The 26,395-nt window shown below is 33.0% G+C and overlaps 2 protein-coding genes across 3 annotated transcripts in view; one reads left to right on the plus strand and one right to left on the minus strand.

The window, feature by feature from the left end:
• LOC117120396 (transportin-1-like) overlaps positions 1 to 17,706 on the plus strand; it is a 47,078-nt gene extending 29,372 nt beyond the window's left edge. Inside the window, exons 16-22 of the mRNA XM_033265435.1 lie at positions 988 to 1,086; positions 3,370 to 3,465; positions 4,397 to 4,472; positions 6,410 to 6,509; positions 9,827 to 9,901; positions 10,494 to 10,624; positions 13,711 to 17,706. Coding sequence (XP_033121326.1) covers positions 988 to 1,086; positions 3,370 to 3,465; positions 4,397 to 4,472; positions 6,410 to 6,509; positions 9,827 to 9,901; positions 10,494 to 10,601 — 554 coding nt within the window. The 3' untranslated portion in view covers positions 10,602 to 10,624; positions 13,711 to 17,706. The remainder of the gene's footprint in view (positions 1 to 987; positions 1,087 to 3,369; positions 3,466 to 4,396; positions 4,473 to 6,409; positions 6,510 to 9,826; positions 9,902 to 10,493; positions 10,625 to 13,710) is intronic.
• A 251-nt stretch (positions 17,707 to 17,957) lies between these two features.
• On the minus strand, positions 17,958 to 23,355 carry LOC117120412. 2 transcript variants are annotated; one of them, XR_004447332.1, is made up of 4 exons: positions 23,067 to 23,355; positions 22,687 to 22,849; positions 21,473 to 22,529; positions 17,958 to 20,073 (listed from the first exon to the last, which is right to left on the minus strand). XR_004447332.1 is itself a non-coding variant. In XM_033265457.1 (3 exons), the coding sequence occupies exons 1-3, from the start codon at positions 23,224 to 23,226 to the stop codon at positions 22,127 to 22,129; spliced, it is 726 nt and encodes a 241-aa protein (XP_033121348.1). In that variant the 5' UTR covers positions 23,227 to 23,355; the 3' UTR covers positions 17,958 to 22,126. The 2 variants fall into 2 exon arrangements, 1 of the variants encoding a protein (XP_033121348.1); XM_033265457.1 differs by having other exon boundaries at positions 17,958 to 22,529.
• Between the last annotated feature and the right edge of the window lie 3,040 nt (positions 23,356 to 26,395).

Here is a 26,395-nt window from a genome sequence, read left to right on the forward strand (position 1 = left end):
ATCTTGGATGGTACACATACACAACTCTGCATTGCTCCGCCATCTTGTCAGCACTCTAGTTGTTTAATAGCTCTATGGTTCTACCACAATGCATTTCGACTGGACATACCAATATATCGCAAAGCTGCTCTATCTTCTGCTATTTATTATCTTTTGTTTGAGGGATGATGAGATACTTGTCATTGCATCGTAAGCTAAAGATAGAATACTTGGCTTAACTACATTTTTCATGAAACATTAAGTCCAGAAAAATGATGAAAAATCGGAGCTTGGGCCATAGCCCTACTCTGCCAGAAAACAGTACTTAGTAGGTCTCCCCAAGCATAGCTGAATTTTACAGAAAGCATGCACAAAAGTTTACATTAAATAATACGACGTTATTGAAAACTGACCAGTACCAAGGGAAACAAAAATTGCAAGATTAATTCGGATCGGCTCAGAAACAACAGAGCCAATAGAAAACACAATTTTATTTGGCTTTTATTGATACATCCTATCGTGATCTTCGACCACCATCAGAACATGAAACTATACCCTTCATTTGTTCAATCATTTGCTGAGATATAGTGAAAAGTAGAAATTTTGATAATTTGCATAAAAATGACACATGGGACATTTTATTATCTTTATTTGGACATTATATGGATTTTTAGAAATAGAAGAGTAAACCTCAAAATACAAAAAAAATTCTAATCTGTGATTAATAGATAAAACAAAATGCATAGTTAACGATAAACTATGTTCAAAAGTTGTCAAGATGTCCTACATGTCAAATTAGTTCTGCCATTATCAAAATATCTATTTTTTCACTAATTGCTAATATTGAAAATAATTGGACACAAAAAGTGTAGCTACACTTAACACAAGTCTGTTTCTTCTAGCAATCATAGATCAGGTTGCATTCTTTAACCTTGTAAATGCTTCAAGTAGCTTTCTCTTGTTTTTTTTTTAAACTTGATTTTCTGTTGTTTTTTTTCTCCTATAAAGCTGACTTTCTACCAATCTTGGGACAGAACTTAAATCCAGAATTTATTTCAGTGTGTAACAACGCCACTTGGGCAATTGGGGAGATTTCTATTCAAATGGGTAAGATCCACATATTTGTTTGATACACACATACTCGTAATTTAGGATCTTATGTTGGCAGACAATCTTAAAATTTTCACAAGAATTAGTGTGAAAGTACACAGAGGTAATAAGATAAGCTTATCAATTTATGAGAACCTTCTAAAATGCGATAACATGGTGTTAACTCCAAATAAGAAGAAAATTACTACAGTAGAACCCCTCAATTACATTCCGCACGGACCCAGAGCCATTCGTAAATGCGGGTATTCGTAAAATCAGGGTTGACCCAAATTCCTATATATTTGCACTGGTACTACTTACACTGGCATAAACTAGGCCTAGGCTAGGCCCACAGCCCTACGCAGCAAAGTCACAGGTGACGTCATCACCTTGATTTTACATTCGTAAAATCGGGAACTTATTAAATCTGTAAGATAAGGGTTTTCGTAATTTTTTCGTAATTGAGGGTTTCTACTGTGTTTAGTTGATAGCAACCCATCAAAGGAGAAGTTTACCAATTTTTGTATAATTTAAGAACTGATTAGCATACTCAGTTACATAATATCCCTATCCCATTATTGAGATTACGGATTTCGTGCGAGTTTGTTATGTAGACACTCTCAAGTAGATTTTTGTTAACATCGCAAGTGCATCGCTCCATCCAGTTTTAGCGATAGATTAGGATGATTCTTAGATGAGATCTTTGTATTATTACCATTCTTGCATTCGTATAAAAGATTTTGAATGGCTCAGGTAGACAAAGAAGAAAAAGAATTAATTGTATTGTAGATCTGTTTGTGTAGATTGTCATGTATAAAAAACCAAGTTCCTGTAAAATTTGAATGTCCATATTGAGATAGTGCTTGATTTCCCTTCATTAGGGTAGGTAAAGAAAAATGTTCGGTAACAACTTTTTCACACTGAAAGTAGCCATAAATCATGTACTTTTTTGTCTTGGATTGGCAGTTTTGTCTATAACCTAATGTTTCATGGCTCAGTGAATCAATGACCATCTTAAATGTATATCATCTGATATATCATTTATAAGCCATATTGTCTCTGAGAAACGCACCCAGAGCGGTGAATTGTAAAATCACATATTACCTTGAACATGCTGCTTTAAGCGGTCATCAGTTGTTTCTTTGTTAAGGTCCTAAAATTCAGGGTGTAGAAAAGAGGTACTTTTCAGCAGATCTCAGACCTTGCTGCATAGGCTGATGGGATCCAGAAGCTACACAGGATATTCTGGTGATTCACGAGTGTCTTTTTAATAAGGAGCTGAATCTTGTATTTTGACCTGAGTTGTCCTCCTCCTGTCTTTTTAGTACAGGAGTAATATGATCATGTTTTTGTGTGTTTGTGGTAAGCCTAGCAGTGGTGTTTTGATTAAGGGAGGCCAAAAAGAAATGAGTTACAGAAATCTAATTTAGTCTTAAAAAATGAACTTGCAAGGATTTCATTGACAGTAGCGTCAATGTTCTTGGCTATGTTCTCACACGGCAGGTGATGGCTAACCATTAGCTGCCGTGCGTCCATACGATGCCGTGCGTCCATATGAAAAGATCCCGATCTGGATACCAAGAATATGATGATCGAATAATTGGCCAATAAGAGACTGGAAATTGTAAACGCGTACATGTGATTCTTTCAATGTTTTGAATATGCAGATGTGGTGGTTATTGTACAGGGTGGTTTTTGTCTGATTTTCTTTTTACATTAACTTTGAAACCTGTCAAATAGTGAATGATTTATTTTAAATTGTCTTGCAGTTTAACTTTTAAGTTTATTTATATTCAGGCGTACAATATGAAATCGTTTGAGAATAAACTTGAAATTAACCCATTCCATACTGAGCAAAACGTGTATAACATTTTTTTTAATGCACATTATTATGACATACAGTACTTTTTTTGCCAATTAGCGCAATTTCTAAAATTGGAAATTATAGAAAAAAATAAAAGTTTTTATTTATATTATGCCTGCTAATGCCTTAAAACCTCTGAAAATAGTATATTTCTTCCTAATTTTATAGGTTTAAAGCATTTAATCATCCCATTGTTTACATTCACCAATAAAATTTATTTTTATTTAAGAAAACTAAATTTCATTTTACTTTTTTTTTCCACTATCTTAAAAAAATTAATTTTGCGAAGCAAGGTGTAAAAAAGTCTTGCCCACTGTGTCCACTGGAAAGGGATCTGAATTATTTCTTTAAATACAGCATTGTGACTTGAAATGTTGATAATTAATATCATATATCAGTAACTTAAATTATCAATGTTTATGTTTACTTCCTTGTAGGCAGTGCTATGGCTGAATACATACCTTTGGTACTAAGTCAGTTGATTGAGATTATCAACAGGCCGAATACACCCAAGACTTTACTTGAAAATACAGGTTAGTCAATTTAAAATGTAAATTGAGACTTTAAGATTATAGTCTGAATGTTTACAAATAATCCAAGATAGCTATGAGTATGTGTTAGTAGGCAGTTCACTAAGTTATTGTGATAAACTTATGATCTATTCATCATGATAACTTTAGCATGTTAGAGAAGAACCATTCATATAGAAACCATCATCATGATCTATTTATGGTAATGTGTGCAGTGTTGCATGAAAACTACCAGAAGCACAACCAATGAGCTTGGGACCTACCAGAAGCACAACCAATGAGCTTGGGACCTGTTTAATAAACTGAAAGCTGATTGGTTGAATTTGATCTCATGAATTAATTTTTCACGTTAACCAAGGTTAATCATAATGAATCAACATGCTCCACTAGATCACAATAAGGTGATCAAGTTGAGCACGCTATTTGAATCATGTTGGTTCACATAATGTGACCGGCTTGATCATGATCCACTAGATCACGTTAAATTCTGAATGTGAATCTAGCTAATATGTCTTTAAAAAACATACTTATATTCCAGCATGTTGAATTGTTTTGTTTTGATCATATACAAGACATTGCATTCACACTACTGTATACCAAGTGCAAGACCAGCAAAGGTCTTACTCTATAATAACAAGATTGTGCTCTACTTGTAATAACATAGAAGCGTCCATTCATGCAGACAGTAATTTGTTCTTGAGAGAGAATCATCCTAGTTGTTACCATGGTTGTTAAAGAATTTGCACGAAGATCGTAGATGTCAAAGTTGAAAAGTAATTGTAATTGTGAGAGAGCGCCCTACACTGTGTTACAATATCGTGGCGAGTGCTATCTTGTTATTATATGACCTTGAGAACTAGTTAGAAGCATAAAATATAAAGTATTTACTCAACCTCAGCAGATAATAACTATGACTTGTTTTGGTTCTAAACAGCTATAACAATTGGGCGATTGGGATTTGTTTGCCCAGAAGATGTAGCTCCTATGTTACCACACTTTATACGTCAATGGTAAGTATCAGTCAGTGTGTGTATATAAGCTGCACTTTGCTGTGAATTGATACAATGTTGAAATGTAGCTAGTAAACTCACTACTCACCTTCATTATTTCCTGTCCTCTCTGCTGTAAATTACTACAGTATTTATAGTTAATCAGTTAACACAATAAATAGATAAATATTTGTTTAAAACTTCAGTTAAAGATATGCTGCACTTTATCATCACAGCATGCAGGACTTGTGTAGGTTATCATTCAAAAACTTGTTAGGGCAGACCCTCAACCCCACGATTCAAACTCCTAAAACAAATTGTATAGGTAGGACAATAACCCATAACTTGCAGCGTCATTGTGCTGAATTGTGTATGGGCGTGGTCCATGAATACCTATTAGTGGCTTGAACCAGTGCTGATGTTAAATATTGCACAACCAGAAACTTTTGCGACATGATTATTTCTTGAATTGATGTCCGCCGTTTTTGCGCCATCCCTGACTACAAGTCCCCCATCCCAAACTCGAAAACCTTTATAAATAGCTTCAGCTACCAAGCTTCCGCAATTCTCATTAATCTTCTTTCCCATTTCCATAAAAACACCACCTCGTTCCAATTATTTAACTCAAACTCAAATCTCACATCCTCAATTCCGGGGTTTAGCTCTGTTCCCCTTTTTCCTGTACCTACATCTTTTATCTCCATGTATATATTCTTGTTTTATATAATTTTTTTTCTGTGTTTTTCTGTTACTTTCATACTACTTTGTCAATGATTTATAAAGTGGTCCCCTTCATATCAGCCAGGCTGAAAGAGGTACCCACATAAAATATTGTTGAATAAATATACAAACAAGATGACTTGTGATACTTAATAAATATTAATGATGAAATTCAAAAATCATGTGTATTAACAAGCCATCCAGATACCCATACACCAAATATGAGTGTCTGGTTACTAAATTAAGTAAGATATTACTATTAAACAACTCACCCCGACCCCAAAATGTCAAATGTACACAAAGAAAATGCACTTTTTGAGTTTGATTTAAATTTAATGGAAGTTTTTTCTTAGTTAATTTTTTTCCCTGTGACATGTTACCAAGCCATTTAAAATATGATGGTGATGATGACATTTGAGATATTTCTACTCAATTTCTGCCCCCAAACCCAAAAAATGCTGTTTTTGGCAGGATGGTCCAACTTTGACAGGTCATTGTGACAAAATCAGCTGATTTTTTTTAAAGAGAACTTTTAGTATATGGTAAACATATTCAGTAATATATACTCTCAAAACATACGCCATTAACTCAGGAACGAATTGCATGAAGGAGGCCTTTCCTGATTTCCGACTTTTGTGTTTCCTACTGTTCTTTTGCTCTACCCTTTGCCAGGGATTTACATGCTTTATTTAGTGTATATTAGAGCGCAGTTTTTTTTTTACTGAACTTGTTAAAAATCACCTCATTTTGCCAGTTGGCTCTCCATTACTTAATCTTTAATGCCTTCCCCCTCAAACTGACCCTGTCATCCCTTTCAATGTAAAAATCCCCTTTTCAATGTAAAATATTGATACGCCACCGACCGAAGCACCTCTTAATCCAACAACGGTAAATAGGACATCCAACAACTGTTGGACCTTGCTTTGCTTGAGGAGATGCCAGCTTGCAAAAATTGCAAAATTAAGTGATTTTAATTATTTAGAGTAAGTATTTTTCTCCCAACATTTCCAGTGGGGAATTGTAATACAATCCTAGACAAAGATTAATTACAATTATATACATTTTAAGAAATCAAATTCAAGATTTTAACAATTTATACCAGAGAAAATTTTCACCATTTTTACTGCATGTTCTAGTTGTATTTATACCCAACAGCCTAGATTTTGTTGATGTTATGTTTGGTAACTAATAGGTATGTCCTATTGCATTCATAGATTCATTTTCTTTGATCTATGTAGGTGTACCTCTTTGCGCAACATCCGTGACAACGAGGAGAAAGATTCTGCATTCCGTGGCATATGTGCTATGATCAGTATAAATCCAAATGGAGTTGTACAGGTTTGTTATACTTTTTTATATCTATCATTTTGACTCGACCTCGAGATATTAATCATTGTAGAAATATATTATGCCCTGTTTGAAAATGGACGGTTCTAACAACCCAGTACATGCATATGGTCTGCAGCTCAACTTGAGATTTCATGCAATGCTCAACCTCGAGATAGCTGTATTTTTTGTATTGAACAAAGACACAGCAGTTCCGTTAGTTATAATTCAAAAGTAAAACATATTTTGTTTGTAATATGAAGAGTTATTTTTTTAATCGAAATTTTACTAGACAACCAAATATGTCTCTAGATTTGGAGGACCAAGATCCCCAGTATTCAACCCCAGGCTTGCCAAATCAATGGTATTTTCAGCATTAAATTTAGCCAAAAAATCATAAAAAAATGTTTTCTTTTGTAATTTTGGGTCACAAAATAAATTGTTTTGTAAATAATGTTAATAACTTTTGTATGATACCAAAAATATCCAAAGCTTCCAGTGACAGACTAGCTCCAAAATACCATTCTTGGGTAAAAATGTTTAAAATTTGACATTTTTTGGTCAAATTTGGCACTACAATCCAAAATTCAGCCTTGAAACAGCCCATTCACGATATAAGATGTCATTAAATAATATGATTTAGCTTCAAAATACGATTTGGCCAAATTTTGTCTCTATGACCAACAGTTTTGGAGATATGGATGTGATATATTCTGTGTGAGCCAAGGCTTGGTGATAAGAATTCCAAAAACACTCATATTTATTTAATAAAACATATATTATTAAATTTAGCCAACAAAGTCATAAAAAATATGTTTTTTGGTAGATTTGGCTCTTAAATCTAAAATTCAGCATGTGCACCAAGAACTGGTGATGCGGATTCACCTTGTTGCCAGCATGTCACAAATGATTCCTACGAAAAACTTTTTTTAAGCGCTTCAATCTGATGGCAACCGGTATGTTAGTAAAAATAGGAACATGCATGTTCTGAATAAATTTAGGCCAAATTTTAATGAAAGATTAAAAATCCCAAAAAGATATGGATTTTTGTAAAGTTATCCTGTCCTATTAATTATTGGTACTGTAGTTTATTTATTCAGAAAAAAATAACATCTTACATTGATTCTCGTTGCCAATTTGGAAACAGTAAGTTCATGTAGGGTTCATACACATTTCACATTAGTTGTAGACCCGATAGGCCTAAGTGAAGTAAAACATTCATGACATAAAAGTTTTACAACATTCACTAATGGAATTTTACCAATAGTGAGATCTGGAAGTTGTCGGTAACCAAAATAGACTATGCTGGGGTTTAGTTTTAATTTATTACTTGATTTATCGAGAAGTGTTTGCATATTTGCATTTCCCACACTTTAGTACATTCCCCCATGGTGAGGTCATCAACATATATCCAGACCAGGATCCCAGCAATATCAGAATCATAGAGAGCATCATTAATGATAACTAGGAATATAACTGCTAGTAGTGTTCCCTGGGAACACCACCAGACAACTTCATCCACTCTGACAGTGTGCGTTTATATTTCAATCTTTGCCGTTTACTAAAAAAAAAAATGGCAATCCAAAGCAACGCAAAGTTTGATATTTTATCAATGGCAATTTTGTGATCAACAACATCAAACGCTTTACTAAAGTCAATGAGAGATGAGAGCAAGTGTGTGTATAGGGCCAAAAAAAAAAAATGTTGTGTTGCCCTCTGCGACTGACCGAAATTTTCAAAAAAATCGGGTCGGCATTTTTTTTTTAAATTTTTTTTTTGTTCAAGTACGAGCAATACCCTCCGAAATTAACATTTAGAACATAAAATCTGAAACAGACATGTATTTTTTTATCAAAATAGGGCCATATTACAGTATATGTACGCATGAAATCGGTAAAATAGAAGGCATAATTTTGAGAACCGAGCGCGGCGACGATGCATGCACACAACATTGGTTCTCTCGCGCTGAGCTGTCAAGCCAGAACCAGATCTATGCCTAGGCCTGAGCTAACCTATTTTTTACTAGGCCTACTATACAACTAGTGGTTGCTTGAATAAAAAATCGTATTCATTACCTTACGGTGTATTGGACAATTAATAAAAACAGGCTTAGGTCTAGCCATCGCCTTGAAACCGGTACATAGCTTACGGTTTAGGCCAACCATAAACGAAACATTTTTCTCTTTTTTTCTTAAAGTTTACTTTGAATACTTTTTGTTTGGCAAGCTTTCCATCATTCTATTGTGGTGCCTACGACTCTAGGCCCTTACTGTAGGCCTAGGGTCTTCATAATAGGGACTGCAGTTTCAGGCCTATCCTATTTTGTAGGCCTATTACTAAAAAAAAAAAAAAAAAATCTGACCGACTGACCTACCTTCGATCTCGATTTTTTCCATTTAAGGGCAACACAACAATTTTTTTTTTTTGCCTAGTAATATTAATAATATTCAAAAAATGTTTTTATTTCTTGTGATATTGTAGTTTTGATTATATTGTTGATGTTTTTTGCCATTTTCACCTGTAAGTAGGAACAAAGCATTCCTGTTGGAAGATTTTTGAAAAAAAAAATTTTTAATTTAATATTCAGTGCTATGCTGTGATTTTAAATGTTTAGCCATTTTCAAATGCATTTTCTTCTTTTATGTTGGACAGTACACCAGTTGAAAACAAATCCCTGTACGCTATTTTTACGCTATACAGTTGAACTTGCCTAAGTTGAATCCAAAATGCCATTGAAGAATTTTTTGACTTAGATAAAATTTGACTTACAGATTGTTAATTAATGGAAAACACAATAATTTGGCATGTAAAATAAATTCGACTTAGGAATTATTTGAGTTAGGCAAAATCGACTTAGGCAAGTTTAACTGTACATAATATGGACACGTATGCACAGAAGACAGTTTTATTTTGAATTCAACAAAAAGAAAACCATCGCCGTGTTGTCATCGCGATATACATTTTTACAACAAAATATTATTTTAAAACATCTTTATTTGTAATCTAAAATTATGTCATACCACAACAGAAATGCAATTTCTGTACATGCATGGAGTTGAAATGCATTAAAATTAAAAGGTCTGTTAGAATTTCTAGAAACTTTACATTTTTCTTTGCTAAAATGTTATTTTTTATTTTATTTCTGAAGTAATTGTTTTCAGTAATTTTGTATTTGCCCTGACGTTTTATTGAACTGAATACTCAGTACGTTTTTTTCTTTGAGGAACACTAATTCTACAGTATATTAATAAAATTTAAATAACTATATTCACTGAAGAAACTAGGAAATTGTTGTCAGTATTGTACTCTGGTGCTTTCTTGTTTTTTAGGATTTTATATTCTTTTGTGATGCTGTAGCCTCATGGGTTAACCCAAAAGAAGACCTCAAGGAAATGTTCTTCAAGGTAATGTAACAATGTCTTCAATGTATGTCACAAAGTTTCCCCTTGGTACCCATACTACTGCTGAGGTGGGAGAGTGGGGGAGAGGTGCACCAATGCCCTGTTAACGTTTTTTCATAATGCATTTGTCTCAAGATAGTGACAATATTTATCCTCCGAGGTAAAAGGTATACCTTTATATATGAAATATATTTCATGGCCACAGTCAATTCTGATAATTGCAACACAATGCAACAACAGATGAAGTAATTCATTCATTATCAATTAATATATTGAGCCTAGTTAAAGTATTATCTGGAATTTAGCATATGATCACCCTTATGTTGAGATTTTTTAGATATAATCTCCATTAATATGAATGATTTGCCCTACCTGATGTGTTATTGTACTGAATGCTCAGTACATTCCCAAATGCTTGTGAAAAAAATCTTGCATGTGATTTCCACTCAAATCACTTGCAATATTTTTTTCGCAAGTATTTCCATTCTAGCAGTAAGATAACACGTCAGGCAAGGCAAACATCATTTGCCTTGCCTGACAACTATTTCCTCCATGTTTAATGGAGTAGTTATTGTTTGCTAATTCTTTTTAACAGATCCTGCATGGTTTTAAAAATGAAGTGGGTGAGGAAAACTGGAGACGTTTTTCTGACCAGTTCCCTGTCCCACTTAGAGAACGTCTAAAATCGCAATATAGTGTTTAGCAGTAAAGAAAAATATGGTTGAAGTAAGTATGTAATTTATTTTTGGTGCTAAATAACATACAAATTGATTGTCATCAATTGCCATTTGATGTTTTCTTAAAATACTGGGTATGTAAAAATAAGTAAAATTTGTGAATACATCACCATCGATCTATGTGCTTCTTTGGTGTTTTCTGGCGATAACATTTTAAAGTTATAAAATTTTTGTTCTAAATCTCATATACTATAGTAAGAATTAATAAAGAATTATGTTCAATAAAAAGGTAAGAGTAAAAGTAATCATAAATTGATTGTAGGATGATTTAAAATATAAAAATCAACTACCTACCGTTATATATTATTATTATTAATATTATTATTATTATTATTGTTATTATTTTCATTATTGTGTTCCGCACGGTGTTGAATGAGTGGGGAAAGGTGGTGATGTATATTGTTGAATGTTATGGGAAGTTGAGGAGGCCATCGTTAATGGATGCTGTGGTTACCATGTCATTATTTTTGTAAAGGACATCTTTGAAAATAATGTTTTGTTTTTCTGCTGAATAGTCCTTGTGAGGAATTAGTGCCAGTTTGATCAAGGGTGGATCCAGAATTTTTCAGATGGATTGGGGGTGGGGGGGTGTGGAGGGAGCACAACAGTTTCAGAATAGATAAGCGAGTAGAACATAACCTGTATAAGCATTGAAATTTCAACAGTTTAGTGGCATAACTGGTAGGGGAATGTGTCCCCCTTGCTCAGGGGCTACTACTGTAGTATTCATTATTTAATGTAATTGGTATTTAGAGGTATGGGATCATGCTTCATATGTTTTTGTAGACGTGAAACACTCCGCGGTGACATGAAGTTGATTCTTTTGTGGCCTGGCGGGATATTTTTTTTTTTCTGAGCAAAGCCGTACAGAATCAACTTGCGAAACATGGCCGTCGAAGTACTCATTTTGGGTGGTTTTTTTTTAAATTTTTTTTTTTATCCAATATTCAGCCTAGAAAAAGCCTATCATATTCGTCACATATAGAATTCCCAGTGTTTGGAGATAGGTGAAGTTATGCGGAGGCGATTAGCAGACTTAACATACAGATTATTATTATTGTTTATATTTTTACAAACAAAAGTGAGGTCACAGAGGACGCATTAGCTTTGCAAACACATAAACTAGTAGTAAAATGACTTGGACAAAGCTGACATTTGCATGTAGGTGCTGTCTGATGTGTAGTTGAACTTTCAAGAAAATACTACAATTTTCAATTATTAACAATTATTTTTATAATTAAAAATATTAATAATTTTATATGGAAAATATAATATGAAAATTATACATTTCCTTTATTTTGATTCATTATATATTTAGCCCTATTATAAACATTTATACCTAGATAGAAACGCAACAGAAACAAACATATGAAAAGCTAATCTAAATTGATACATATTTCATTAACCTAAATTTTATTTAAGCATATCAACATGATCAATATACCATATATCTTAAATGGAAGCACAACAAACAAGATTTACGTGTCTCAAACCAATCCCCTACTCTTTTCCGAAGACTGTACTGAATTTTTTAACGTTCACATTGGCCATTTTGCACAGAGGTCCAATGGCCTAACTAGCACAGTATTCAATGATTGTCGTGAGCCCATCGCGGCCGTTCCGTGGCAAAACAACTTAACTTGAAATTTTCAATTTTGGAGAAAAATAAGAGTTAAAGTTTGCATGTTCGTAACTTCGTAATAAATTGTCGTAGCCTTTTGAAATTTTGCATGATTGTATATCTATATACATTTTGATTATATTTAAAATTTTAATTACAACCATGTGTTTATTGCAAAGTTATTAACGATAATTACAGATTTTGCCACGAAAACATGTCAGTCTTGGAATTTTTGCGAATGCGACATATTTGGAATTTATCACGTTTGGGGCAACCATATTCATTACCTCATACATCGCTGTTTAAGGTTATTGATATGAAAACACCAATAACCATTTGATTTTGCTTTGACAAACTCCATCGTCTGAAGACCATTTTTGAATACCATTCCGTGGCAAAACGACGTATCTTCACCGCAGATAAGTTGTTTTGCCGCGTAATCTTGTAGTTGCATTGTTTTGCCACGGAAAATCACTAGATTTGAAGTTTTGTGCTTAAAGATAGGTGGTGCTACCTCCGAAACGACTCATTATTGAGACCTGAAAGTTTCACAGGTAATTCAGACGTGTTTAATATACTCCCAAATGATATTATCTCAAAATCGACAAAAATGTCAGTTACGTTTTGCCTCGGGACGGCCGATCAGTCCGGGTCACAAATCATGGAATCTGGCATTGGTCTAACAGTTCTCCTAATAATGTTTTTGCTCAAAGCTGCGATTGGTACAACTTCAATTATGTTATGCTCATTGTGACCAAGAGGAGAAATTATTTAAGGTCGATTATGGTGCCCTTAACAGTACAGTAATTGCAACGTTGATGATATTGTGTCCTTTAGTAGATGCTTTTACTATCTGACCCTGTTTATTGCCAGAACACAAGGATTTGTAATGTTTTGCAAGTTTTATTTTCCATGGTACATCACAGAGAACTAGATCTCTATGGTAGCCGAAAATCGCTGATCATGAGGAATTTGTGTTTCACTTTGATTACTGTATAATGGTGATGTGATAATGATGAATTTTACTATAAGAGTATCATTTTCAGTCATCTAGAGGTACTATTTCCTCAATTTTCGCACCTCAGCCCAACATGTTTGGACCCCCCACCCCACCTTTCAAAACAGATCTGCCCCTGTGCTGAGTTGACTTGGGGCCAAGTTGACTCAAATTTGTTATAAGGCAGTTGGCTAGTATGGGATATGGGCTACAACCTGAAAGGGTTACGTTGAACTTCTAACCAGATAACGTCTATTTCGACATCACACATCAATTTTGATCCCTCCTCTGTACAAATAAATTTACATTATTTTCAGAAAAAAAGTGGACCTTTTTTAGTGTCTACAAAGATATATTTAAAAAATGACTCACTGAATTAAAGTAAGTTGCAGTTGATGCAAATCTAATTTTGTAGTGTCCAACCACAATAATTGATTAATACTATCTTTTATTTTAGAGAGGAATAAAATGATGAAAGACAAACGCCCGCACCAGGGCTGAGCAGGGACTAGGAAGTACATTAACCACCATAATGCTTCCAGAAAAACTTGTTCCAAGACCTGCACCCCTGCCTAGTTAAGTGCATGAATAGCTGGTAAGTTTTAAGATACTTAAGGGGTATTACATCGTTTAAGTGAGACTAGGACTAGGACATGCCCATCTGGGGCTTGGGGTGGGATGGTGGTATTATAACCATCAGCAATGGAGGGGTGGTTAGAAGTCAGATGTCATCAAAGACTGTCAAGCTACTTACACTATGACAAAGTCTAATAAACATCCTTAGGTTAGTTTCTAATGTGCAGGATTATTCAGGATTTCCTGGAGTTGGTAGAAAAAAACTGTTAGACAACTAGGGTATATTGTTAAGACAATGGATGCACATGTTTTTACTTACCGTACTTTAGCAGATTAAGGAGTCGAACATGATTAAGAATATGACCAGATGTAAGAAGATTGTGGCAATGTATTTGAGATGCATTAAAGTGTTATCAAGGGTAATATAAGGAACATCACATGTACATTTAACTTTAATATCAAATCTTTAAAAAACTACACCTAATTTTTAAAAATTTCTCTCATTTGCTTTGAAATTTTTAATAAATGAGAGTGCAAAATGAATGACTCAGCATTCAATTGCATAGAACTTAAAGTAATGTAATTGCGGAATTTATGAGCAATAGAAAATAATTAATCTGATCCCTAGTTTAACGATTTTAAAAGTAAGAAATTACAGGAATCAATATCATAATGTGGTAACATGGTACCTGTGTATTGTTGTGTGTAACTTGCTTTTAGCACTTTGTATTGCCATCAGATTCAAATTATCCTAATTGTGTCAATTTGAAGTAGACCAAATAATATCGGCCATTGAAATATAGTGCCAACCATACAGCACCTAAATGGGCTATGAATTCATTAGCAAATTTTATATTTATGTTTACAAGTGCTGGGAGCTGTTGCCTTGTGGTCACAAACTTTTCTTGCATTGTTTACATGCATGTATTAAACCATCTGCACATCCAAACTAGACAGGCAGAAAAAACAAAGCTATAGGAATACAGAAACTACTGTAAATAAATAAAAATATAGATGACATGATAATATTATAAATTTATAGAAAAAGAAGAAAAAAAATTAAATTTTGATATTTTAACCTAAATATTAATTCATGATAATTTCCAGATACTCTGAGTTATTACATGTGTAGATACAATGGGGTACACCTACTATTCCTAAGGTTCGCTATTCATGAGGTCCACTGTTCATAAAGTCTGTTGGTTATTATTATAAAGTCAATTCAAATATAAATCCATTATTCATAAAGCTTTGTATTTAAACGGTTCACTAGAAATAATAATTAATAATAATAATATACAAAAAGAAAGTTTCACTGGTCATAGTTAAATAAAGTGTCCATTATTCATAGCAAGAAAAAGGTTCGCCAGTAAAAATAAAAATAGAGGTTTGATAGTTATATAAAAATGTAATATTATGACTAGCAAACCTCATTTTTTATTATGACTAGTGAACTTTATGAATAGCAGTCTTTTGTTTACATTATGACTAGCAAACCCTTTTTATTGATTATGGCATTGAACCTGATGAGTATCGGTCCTTGTATAAAATTGTAACTAGTAAAACTTTTTCTTTATTATGACTAGCAAATCTTATGAATAGTGGCCCTTAAATTTTATAAATATTGAACCTTTTTGTGATTATGACCAGCCACCCTCTGGTATAAGGTAGACTAATGTAATGAATAGCGAACCTTACACTTGTAAGCTTGACCTGATACAATTTACCCTCTACCCATGTACATGTACTAAAAATTGGTCCAATTGTATGGAAAAATGGGCAATTTTAGTGAAATATTACTGTAGTTGATTTGACATAAAGAAAGGAGGGACTTTGAGAGATTGAAGGTTTAGACCACCTCAGCCCAACCATGGTTGTGGCTGAGAAAGAACATTTATGATTATGGCACCACTAAATGGCTGGAAATGGTACTTTTTTCATAATTTTGAAAAATGTGTAAATCCTAGGACAACTGCCTCCTTGAATCTGCCATTGATCTGGTGAATGAGCTTTCTTAACATATTATTGTTTTATTTTGCTACACATCAACTTTTGGTAATAAAGCGGTGAAAATACTATAAATTTGTGGAAGATGGGTTATTTTCTTTGAGATGCTCGCAGGAGGCCCCCGTCACTATTTTCGGGAGACTCCCTCAAGTTGCGAGAGACTTGTGACACCTGGTAACCCTGCTTTTGATTGTTGACCCACTTGGAAAAGTTGTCAAAATCTTTATCAAAAAGATTGTAGTTAATCTTACTACATATTATATTAGAAATTTAAAAAAAAAGGAGATAAGATTAGTTGAATAATCCAAAGCCTACTTAAATTTTAACAAAGCTCATTCTACATACAACTAAAACTTCAGAAAGTATTTAATGCTGTAATCATCACCCCTCCCCTAGCTAAATTCACAGACACAAAGCATGATCCCTCCTTTATGCCCACACTCTTGACTGTTTCTGTGTACATTGATTCACTGTTACTGTTTTTCTGCCTGTGAAATCTAGGTGCATTTAAAGTGCATGCATGCAAATACTGCAAAGAGTTGCAAATAGAAAACTGGATGATATAGTAATCAAAATATATTTACTGTACCCTACATTCAAAAATATAAGAGAGCATTGAAATTGAAAAATTACAACTATGAATCAAAAATAATGTTTTACCAGGAAAGTAATCACAACAAAATACTATGTTCCATTCCCTAAGGCATTTAGCTTCTTGGGGTATGCTGAAATGTCCAATTTTATAACAGATAACTGCATCATATTGTGATTTCGTATTTGTTGTGTATTCATTTAGTTCTCTGCACTTTTAAGCAATAGTGATAACAATATTAATGATATTAAATTAAATATGAAAAGAATATTACTATAATTAATATAATAAAACATTTTGGATTTGTAAAGGACCATGCTTACTGTACACAGTTTGCTGGACACTCAGTATGTTAAGTAGGAGCACCTTAGCACTAGGTCAAGTTCCATGTTTTGCAAAAGAGCATCAGTTTCTCACTAGTAAGTAATTTGTTTATAGTTGCTTATTCTAAGATTTATCTTCAATAATAATACTAAAAAAAAATAGTGCAAAATCTAAATCATGGTCCTCAAGGCTCTATGGATATAAATTGTATCCGTTTGATATGTATGTGACAGGACATTTTGCAAATACGGGTCACTTATTAAATTGACAAAAGCCCACTGATTAATCTCAGATAAGGTATAACACATGCTCCAAGTATTGAAATACATGTCATCATGTTGGGATTTAATATTTCAACATTAATTATGTCATCATCAGGAATGATGATTTCCTGACAATGACATAATTAATGTTGAAATATTGAATCCCAACGCGATGGCATGTATTTCAGTACTTGCAGTATGTATTATACTTTTGCATGGAGTAAGGCATGTGAACTGGTAACTTGGGAAATCATGGCCAAATAATATACAGTATAGATGTTGGACATTGTGAAGGTGAATAAGGTTAAAAGAGAAATACAATAATACAAAATGCTTTTAGAATTTCTACTTTTTTGCAAACAGCTGCTATACTATGCATACACTGTACAAACTGTTTCCAATATTGAACAGAAACTAAAATTGGATTGAAATTTAATTAATGTAATGTAATCATTACATTTTTTCAAACCATAAATACCCAGTTATATAGATACTGTAATTGATAATAGAAATTTGTTTCTATGCCTAACAACACACTTGATGAGAAGACCTTTCAGCTATATGGTATGATGGAGCCTAAGGTCTTTGGTATGCTGTACATCACCAAAAAGTATGATAAAACAAGCATTTTTGTTTATGTATGTGACAGAATAAGGTTGTTATTTTATATTAAAGTGCCATAGGTATTTAATACTTGTTTCAATGTTGCTATATGTTTATTTCCTAAAGGCCTGTTTATACTTCAACGATAAAAAAGCTAAAAAGCGATTGTTCATATAGAAAACAAAAGAAATAAGAAATGTTTTTACACTAGGACGATTCAATAACGATTTATCGTGTATAGATAACAAATTATTTTAACAAATCGAGTCAGATGACGTCATAATCATGGTAAAATGATAAAATTGTGCTACTACTATGATTTTAATGTTTTTCCATGATTATGACATCATCTGATTTGATTTGTCAAAATATGTTATCGCATAACTGGTAAATCGTTATCGAATCTTTCTAGTGTATAACTTCTTATTTCTTTTGTTTTCTATATGAAGTATAAACAGGCCTTAATGAGAGTTGGCAACTAAAGGTGAATGTTTTCGACAACAGTTATAATTTGTGCTTGTTTTTTGGTACTACATATTATATCATTATTATCATCATCTATTATTGATTGTTAATTGTCATGATAACACAAGATCTAGAATGTAATTGCGTCTTATGGAATCATCTGCCCATGCGACAACATTAGTTCTCTGCGTATGAATTCTAGGATGTAGTTTAGGTAGAATCTACTTTGTGCAGAAAACGCAGGACCGTCACAGATGAGTGAATCCATCCCAGGGTCACGTCGTCTTGCAATCAAAAGCTACATGATGTGGTAATTTTTATTGTTATATATTTTTAATTATTTAACATTATTATCACTTTTTTGTTATTTATTTATTATTATTATTATTATTTATGTATTATTTGAAGGTTATTACCAGCAATAAGAGTGACAATAATTGTATCAATGATGGTGAAAACTGTGTTGAAATAAACTATAGTCATTAAAAAAAAACTTAGATTATCATCTTCAATGTGCAACTCACTTAAAAATATGATTTAATATTAAGTAAATACTAAGCAAAATCTACATTGTTTAAGCTATTTTATTAACCTGACATTATCAATGAAAATTGTATTTTAGATTAAAATGTACTGAAAGATAATAAAGATAGTATTAAGTTTAATAAGGAATAATTTAGTTTTGTTCTAGCTACTTAATTGTTTCTTATTCCTAGTTTTCTTCACTTCAGTCAGGTAAAAATTATTAAAGTACTGTATAGGTATAATTATCATAAGTACACATAATTGGATTTATTTCACTATAATTGAAATGATGTGGGATGGTATGTGTAAGAAAGATTTCCACGTGAATTATTGCAACAATGTAATTTCATGGCAGTTGAAATACTAAAAATCAAGTTCACGTCTTCTTTCATCTTAAAATAAAGATTATCATACAGACACATGTGCCTGTTGCTATTACAGTAGCTCATTGTTAACTCTTGTTCCAACATGTGTCAATATAAACCATATGTAATGGATTATTACATTTTTCCTCCTTTTCATGTGATTACCAGGTTATAAAAATATATTTGTGTACTCTAAATATGCATGACATTTAAACATGATATGAGTTATAAGCAAACTTATATTTTAGTTCATGTAGGAAACTATTCCTTTTCATTGATACAAATATTACTTTTTGCATATTGACCAATAATTGAGATATAGCAAAATATCTGTTTGTCACTTAAGTATAATTTGTAAGTTTTTACTTAAGGAATAACTGAGAATATTTTATTAAGTTTATTGTCAATTAAGTTTATTACGAGTGTTAAGAACATTTTAAGGTATCATACTGGTACAGTAATGTTATTTGATAATGTTAATTTTAGATAATTGAAATGCATTTATGTATTTATGTAAATGACATTAACAATAAACTAGGGCAATCAATTAACCAATGAAATAAATGCCTGTCTCTGTAGACAGTATTGTAAGCTAAAAAATAAAGTCAAATGTCAAGGGACACGCCTGTGTTCTGCTGTCTTTTATTCCCAGCTATATAGTTCATTTGTTACATTATCCAGCTCATTCTAGATCTAACTGGCCACTCTTCATTCTTGATGAGGATGGATGTACAGTATATGAATACTTACTTACTTACTCGCTTAGAGTTCCGTTACTGGTCATTGGGGACTAGTGTATTAAACCACTGATTAATATTTTGTGTGTTTTATCAGGTTCAGTGGTTACACTTAATGCTATCATATTGAAAAGTAAACGAACATCGTTTTCTTTGTTTGAACCTGTACATGCAAGTAGAAGAAATGAGAATTTGGTAACAGTGCACATGCTCAGTTACCAAAAAATGTCCATGTAAAACACAGTTAGCATGCGCTGGGGAATGCTGGCAAAACAGTGAGCATGCACTCAATGACGTCGAGTATGTGCAGTAACCAATGAGGTCTCATGTAATTATTCAGCATTCGAAACTACCGAACAGCATCTGCGAATAGGGTATGAAAAAATAGAATGAGGAAAATCAAACTTTTGTATGCAACAATTAGATCATGCGCAACTCAAGTGAAAGTGATTCTATGAAAATGGAAAATGAGAATTCCAGATGAAACACGGTCGACAACCAACAAGCCTCTATTTTAGATATATCATTATTTATCTTCAGGGAGTTGTCATTAAATTATTGCAGACTCCCTGGTCAAACAAAAACAGCAGTTTATTTTGGCTACATTGTGGTACCTACGTGTTCATTGACAATCCAAATAAATAGCAACAGATATAGAGAAAAACGGGTATTCTATCTCAATCTCTATACACTTAAGTACTATAAACAAGCTCTTATCAATGTAGCTTCTTGTAACAACCTGATGTAGGAAAGCAGTGCAATAGGCCCTATAGTAATGTATAGTTATAAGTAGTACCAAAAAGTAAGTCCCGTTATGTCATGTGACGATGCACTGGCACTACTACACTCTTCCCTGTTTAAATTTGTTTTCCTTCCGCTTCTATTGTGTCTCCTCATTCAATTTTTTTTCTTAACACTAAACAATGACTGTAAAAAGAAATCAACACCAAAAAAACATTGGGGATGTGGTGATCTCCATTAAATTTGGAAAACAATGCCAACTGGGAAGAAGAAAAACCACAAGGAAGAGGACAAATTTGGAAAAGGAGGGCAAGTCGCCCTCAATTTTGTTTTTTTTTATTTCAGTACCCGGCGCTACATACACGATTTAGTTAGTATGTTTCATCACTTTTATAATTTGCAGAGAACAGCATTATCTCCGTATCTAGCTTTCAGTTCCTTGCATGCAAGGTAATACGATTGTAAGTAACGTATAATTGCTGATCATAGCAAGATGCTCTCCCGAAAGATGTTGGCTTAGTAAGTTTAATTACTCATTAACTGATACTGCTTTAGCCTCAATCAACGATGAGAATTTGGATGAGAATAAGATATTTTAAAGGGTTACCATTAAATTTTTTCAACATGTACACTCGGTAGCCTTAATGAATCAAATGTTTTATAACTCAAGATTCATGCATAAATGGCTGTGGCTAAATAACCTCTTGAGGTTGAACAAATGGTGATAAAATAGGCACAGTCATGGTTTGAGATTGAACACAATGATGGTGGAATCGGAGTTATCCTATGTTGAGATTGCACACAAGGTGGTGAAATCTGTGCTATCGTAGATTGTGACTTTACAAATGATGAAGAATTCACTCATAGATTGAGATAATGATGCGATATGTACTGCACTATGTTCATTATTAGTAGTCAAATCCTTTGGTATTAGATCGACATACTGTTGGACCCTAACATCAGCCGGCTGGCTGGGTAATTCCATGAATGGCGTAACTGAATCAGAATCAAATTCTTTTACCTTTTCCAAAACAGCCTGTGTTTAGCCAGTTCTATTTTTTGATAAAGTTGCTTCAACATAGTCTCATTATCAAGATGCAATTGTTGCAATTTCGATTCCTCATCCGAAAATTCCAATTCCACTTTCATAGCCGCTAGTTTTTCTTCCAACTTAAGCAATTTATCTTTTAAATCAAACTGTGAACTTCTAGCTAATAAACGTGTGCGCATAGTTGGTACGTGATTGTGAAGAACGAGACGAATGCTGTGACGAATGGTGAGAACCTAGATCAACCGAAAAATGGGAATATACTCTACACCAGAGGGAATGAAAATAGTCAAGGAGGAGTAGGATTCATTATACACAGAGACTTAAGTGCAAACTTTTAAAATCAGTTTTAAGAGTACATCTCCAAGAGTTGCATAAGTTAAGTTTGAATATTAGGCCTGTATCACTGTCTTTGACACACTATGGTTTCTATAATATAAAGTTAATATATAACTAATTGTAATTATTGCCGTTTTTTGAAATATTAAAATCATCTAAACAGTTCTTGTATTTATTTAGCTCCATCAGACAGTAAGAGCCGAACTTAGCAGTATGGCCGGGACTGTTGGCTCTTCCATCACCTCCTAACACCAAGGATTCAGAGCATTTACCTGCTTTTAAAGACTTTTATCTTTCATTGTGCCATACAGTGGTGATACATGGATGTAAGAAAATGTCCTGATGTCTGTAAAATGTTCTTTCAGAAATTGATACCAAGTTAAGGAATTTTAGCATTCGCAAGGATTTTGACATGCAGGACCCAGAGTATAGTAGAGAAGCTGACATTAGCATATTCCCTGCTGGTGTATCTCTCACCATAGATTGGCTGCTCCATTCTTTGGTGTAATCACAAATTCTGCATTGCTTGTGTATCACAATAAATGTACCAATCCTATGTACAATCTTTCCCTTTGTCTCAGCATTGCAAGATTGACATTTTGTGAAAAGACTCAGAAGCTGAGCTTCAAAAACAATATATTTCTTTTCGTCTGCAGGTCTATTTGATGCACTGCTGTCATCACTGTCAAACCTTAATAATAATAGTAGTATAAAATAAATTGTAACCAATAGATTAACTTGATGGGGATTTTACAAATAGGTCTATGAATTTTATTGGTGTAGCATTAACATATTTTTTATTTTTTCAGTCATTTAACAACACAGTTATAATATACTATCATACTTACGAAAGATATGTGTCATCTGGATTAAATGTTTTATCTCCATCACTTTGACAAAGTGGGGTTGATTCTCCTTCACTAACATAAGGTGTGGATGTAGCTATGGGTGAATTAGGCAATGATAGTACACCAACAACATCCTTAATGACTACAGGATCAGTCTGAGATTCTGATTAAAAAAAAAAAAATTTACTTTTTTATGAAAAGATTCTAAAGCTGAGCTTCAAAAACAATATTTTTCTTTTCGTCTGCACGTCAATTTGTATCTGAAAATACTAGTAACAATATCATTAAATCTAATTATATAATGAAAAAAGTAATGAATGAATGAATGATTGATGAATGAATGAATGAATGGATACTGAAATGACTAAATGTAATTGTACCTCTGGTGATCATTATCGGTTTTGTCTGTACAAACGGTTTTCTTGATTGATCTTCATTCTTTTTTGTGATCCTTTTTTTTGCATTTCTATGTTTAAACAAGACAAATTTATAATACAGTAAAAGGATTTGATCATTTGGATGGGGTTTGACATCATACATACAAATTTAATGATTGGTTTTAATACATTTATAAACAAAAAATATTTAAAAATTTTTTTTTTTTCCTTTTAGGAAACAAATGTTTTGACACTTTTTTTTTCATTTTTCAGTAAATAGCTAGTAGATATTTTTTGTATAATATCCCAATTATGTATTTTACTTTTAATATCAATGTACCAGCAAACAGCCCAAGGGTTATTGGCTTTAGCAGAATAAAAGTAAATTTAAACAGCCTCCCTCTTTCATCACTTTTCCAGCATAGATAGTGTAATAACTAATATTTTTTTATAGTGTCTAACTATAGAAAATATTAATTTTATTAACCATGTTGATAATCATTAGCAAATGATAACAACAGAGATGCAGCATTCTCTGTTGACACATTCTCGTTTCTAGGCAAAGTAGTATTAGTAGTACAGGTTGTCTCCAAACTTTTCCTTAGTACTTCTTCAACAACCTAAATAATTTATATAGAGACTTAAAATACCGTACTCGCGCGAATAAGCGCCCTTCTCGAATAAGCGCCTACATAACAGCACGTGAAAATTTTCTTAAGCGCCCCGTTTGAATAAGCGCCCCCCTTTTAATTTGAATAAACGCCAAATCAATCCTGGGACTGCAGATGTTGGCATGATTTGAGGTATGGAGTGGAATTACATTCCTGTAGTCAATATCAAAATGGGGATATTTATCTTGGACAGATGAGAGCTCCATGGACAGACAGTATATTTCCAACTTTCATCTTCTTACATTTTCTGGCACATTCTCCGGTAAAGTGTTCATGTTTGGTCTCAAAAATGTTAAAATATCAACCACTAATGACTCATGACAAACTTTCAAAATTATAAACTTTAATAGTTGCACAACACGAAACAATGCATGGGCGATTCTTAACAATACCCAATTTTTGAGGAAAAGCATTTAAAAATTGACACTTCTTAGCTGTCTTTAATAAACTAACAGATACGTTACCACAAGTTTATCTCTTTAAAATGGTTGGTTTCAGATATAATCATTGGATATGAATGCAAGTTTGCAGTTAAGAACTGCATTTAGTGATGTGCAGTCACTGTAAGGACGTTTTTGTAATGACATTAATGGTTAAACAAGAAAAAAACCCACATTTTCTATTCATAATGACCACTGTCAACAGTTTTTGTCTCTGGATTGGAAGAGTCGAATTAACAGCAGTTGCTATATATAACCCAGAAGGTTGTCGTTTTGGATTTATTTTCCATACAAACACGCACTCGGACATTATCACCCCGATGAAAAGATAAGAATCAGAAATAATTCTACTGGAATATACATATTATGATCCAAAGTTAGGAACATGTATGGTAACGTATCTGTCAAATCATCAATAAATAGGTACACGATAATCAGCTTGTCGTTTACATTAATTTTCCAGAGATGAAGGGTCATTTAATTTCTTCCTCTCTTTGTACGCCTTTTGTATTTCCGGACGCGTTTTCCTCATTTTTCTGAAGAAAGAGATAGGGAAAGAGAAAAGAAATTTGTTAAGATTTTATAAAAAACAAACAAACAAAACAAAACAAAAAACAACAAACAACCTTATGTGAATATCTAAAGCAATATCCGCAAATATTTTTGTAATATTTATTTTAATTCATTTGTATTGCATTCAGATTACTTCTTCAAAATTAATTTCTGCTACTTTTAAACTGAACAAACTTTTTGATTATGATAATCAACAACTTGATGAGCCCTGACTTTTTTTAGAAAATATTCATTTGCATTACTCCAATTATTACAAATCATGGAAAAATATTGGCATGAATTTTAGTTTACGCAAAAGAATAAAAAATGTGAAATACAGACTATTTCTCATAAAATATTACCATTTTCTGGACGAATTCATCATTACTAGGCAAATTCAGAGGTTGTAGATCGCATCCACTGGAATACTCTCCCTTTTATGTATACTTGAAAGTGCGCCTTCTCTAATGAGATTAGTTTTTGTACTTCGTATCTCGCACAATGCGGTCGTTCAATCACAATGCGGTCGTTCGATTAAGGCTGAGATATGTTTGTTTAAGTGTCAAAATCTCAGTCAGCATCAGTTTTTTAACAAATTTGAAATAATTCCTATGAAATATTATATTTCACAAGTGTCAATACTATAGCAACGGAAAATATCATGTCGGCCGTTTTTATGTGTGATAACAGAACCTAAATCGAGGTAAGGCTAGGCCTAGCCTAGCAGCGCTGGATAGGCTAATGTTTTCGGCGCCTACGATATTTCTTCTCACGACCTATCGCAAAATCAAAATGAAAAATTCATCCGCATTTATTTTTTGTGTGGAACACAAACACAAAAAATCAAATTTCAGTCTTATTTTACATTTTTTTCATTCTTAGGAATGTCTAAATTCAGTTAAACTAGCAATTCCGTATTATATTTATAAATCTTTATAACATTATACAAAAATTAGATTTTTCTTAAAAACTGAAATTTTGCCGGGAATGGGCTTTAAAACATACATTATTCCTCCACAAGGCTGGTTTGTTTTGATTTCGCGCTTCGATGAATTTTGGGGAAGTCGGCAAAATAAATAGCAGAAGATTGTAAAGATTAAACGAGAACTTACCTGTTCGAAGTTTGATCGTCATTTCACGGAGTAATTTTAGTGGTAGAGATTATGTGAGATATAAGCCTAGCGCATGCGCAAATCAGTCTTGAACGATAGAAATGAGCTCAGAAGAAACCGTAAACACACCACGAATTACAAAATAACCCAGTTCCGAACAGAAAGGGACGGGCAGGGTGGGCACATAATCTCTACCACTAAAATTACTCCGTGAAATGACGATCAAACTTCGAACAGGTAAGTTCTCGTTTAATCTTTACATTTCACTTCGTAATTCGTGGTAGAGATTCTTGTGAGATATTGAAAGTCTGAGATCATTTCTTCTAACCAATAAAAGAAAAATATCGATAGGCAGGTCTATCGTTAACCAAATTTTATTCAAAATCACCAACTAGGCTAAATTTTCTTAAATTACGTTACACTTGAATCTTCTGGTAAAATATATTGTTGAAACGATGGCATTTGGACAAGTGGTTTGTTATAAAATTTTTGTAAAGTTCGCTCATTAGACCATCCAGCTTGTTTCATAATAAACTCCACTGGAACATCACTTCTAA

This window comes from Anneissia japonica, unplaced genomic scaffold, assembly GCF_011630105.1.
Source record: "Anneissia japonica isolate Jap-2015-1 unplaced genomic scaffold, ASM1163010v1 scaffold287953_len805160_cov178, whole genome shotgun sequence".
Classification (NCBI taxonomy): Eukaryota; Metazoa; Echinodermata; class Crinoidea; order Comatulida; family Comatulidae; genus Anneissia; species Anneissia japonica.

Coding starts and splice junctions, on each gene's coding strand:
- LOC117120412 (XM_033265457.1), bottom strand. CDS start 23,226: ATGTATGATGTCAAACCCCATCCAAATGATCAAATCCTTTTACTGTAT. Junction 22,850..23,066: donor ACCGATAATGATCACCAGAG/GTACAATTACAT, acceptor TTTTTTAATCAG/AATCTCAGACTGATCCTGTA. Junction 22,530..22,686: donor CCAGATGACACATATCTTTC/GTAAGTATGATA, acceptor ATTATTATTAAG/GTTTGACAGTGATGACAGCA.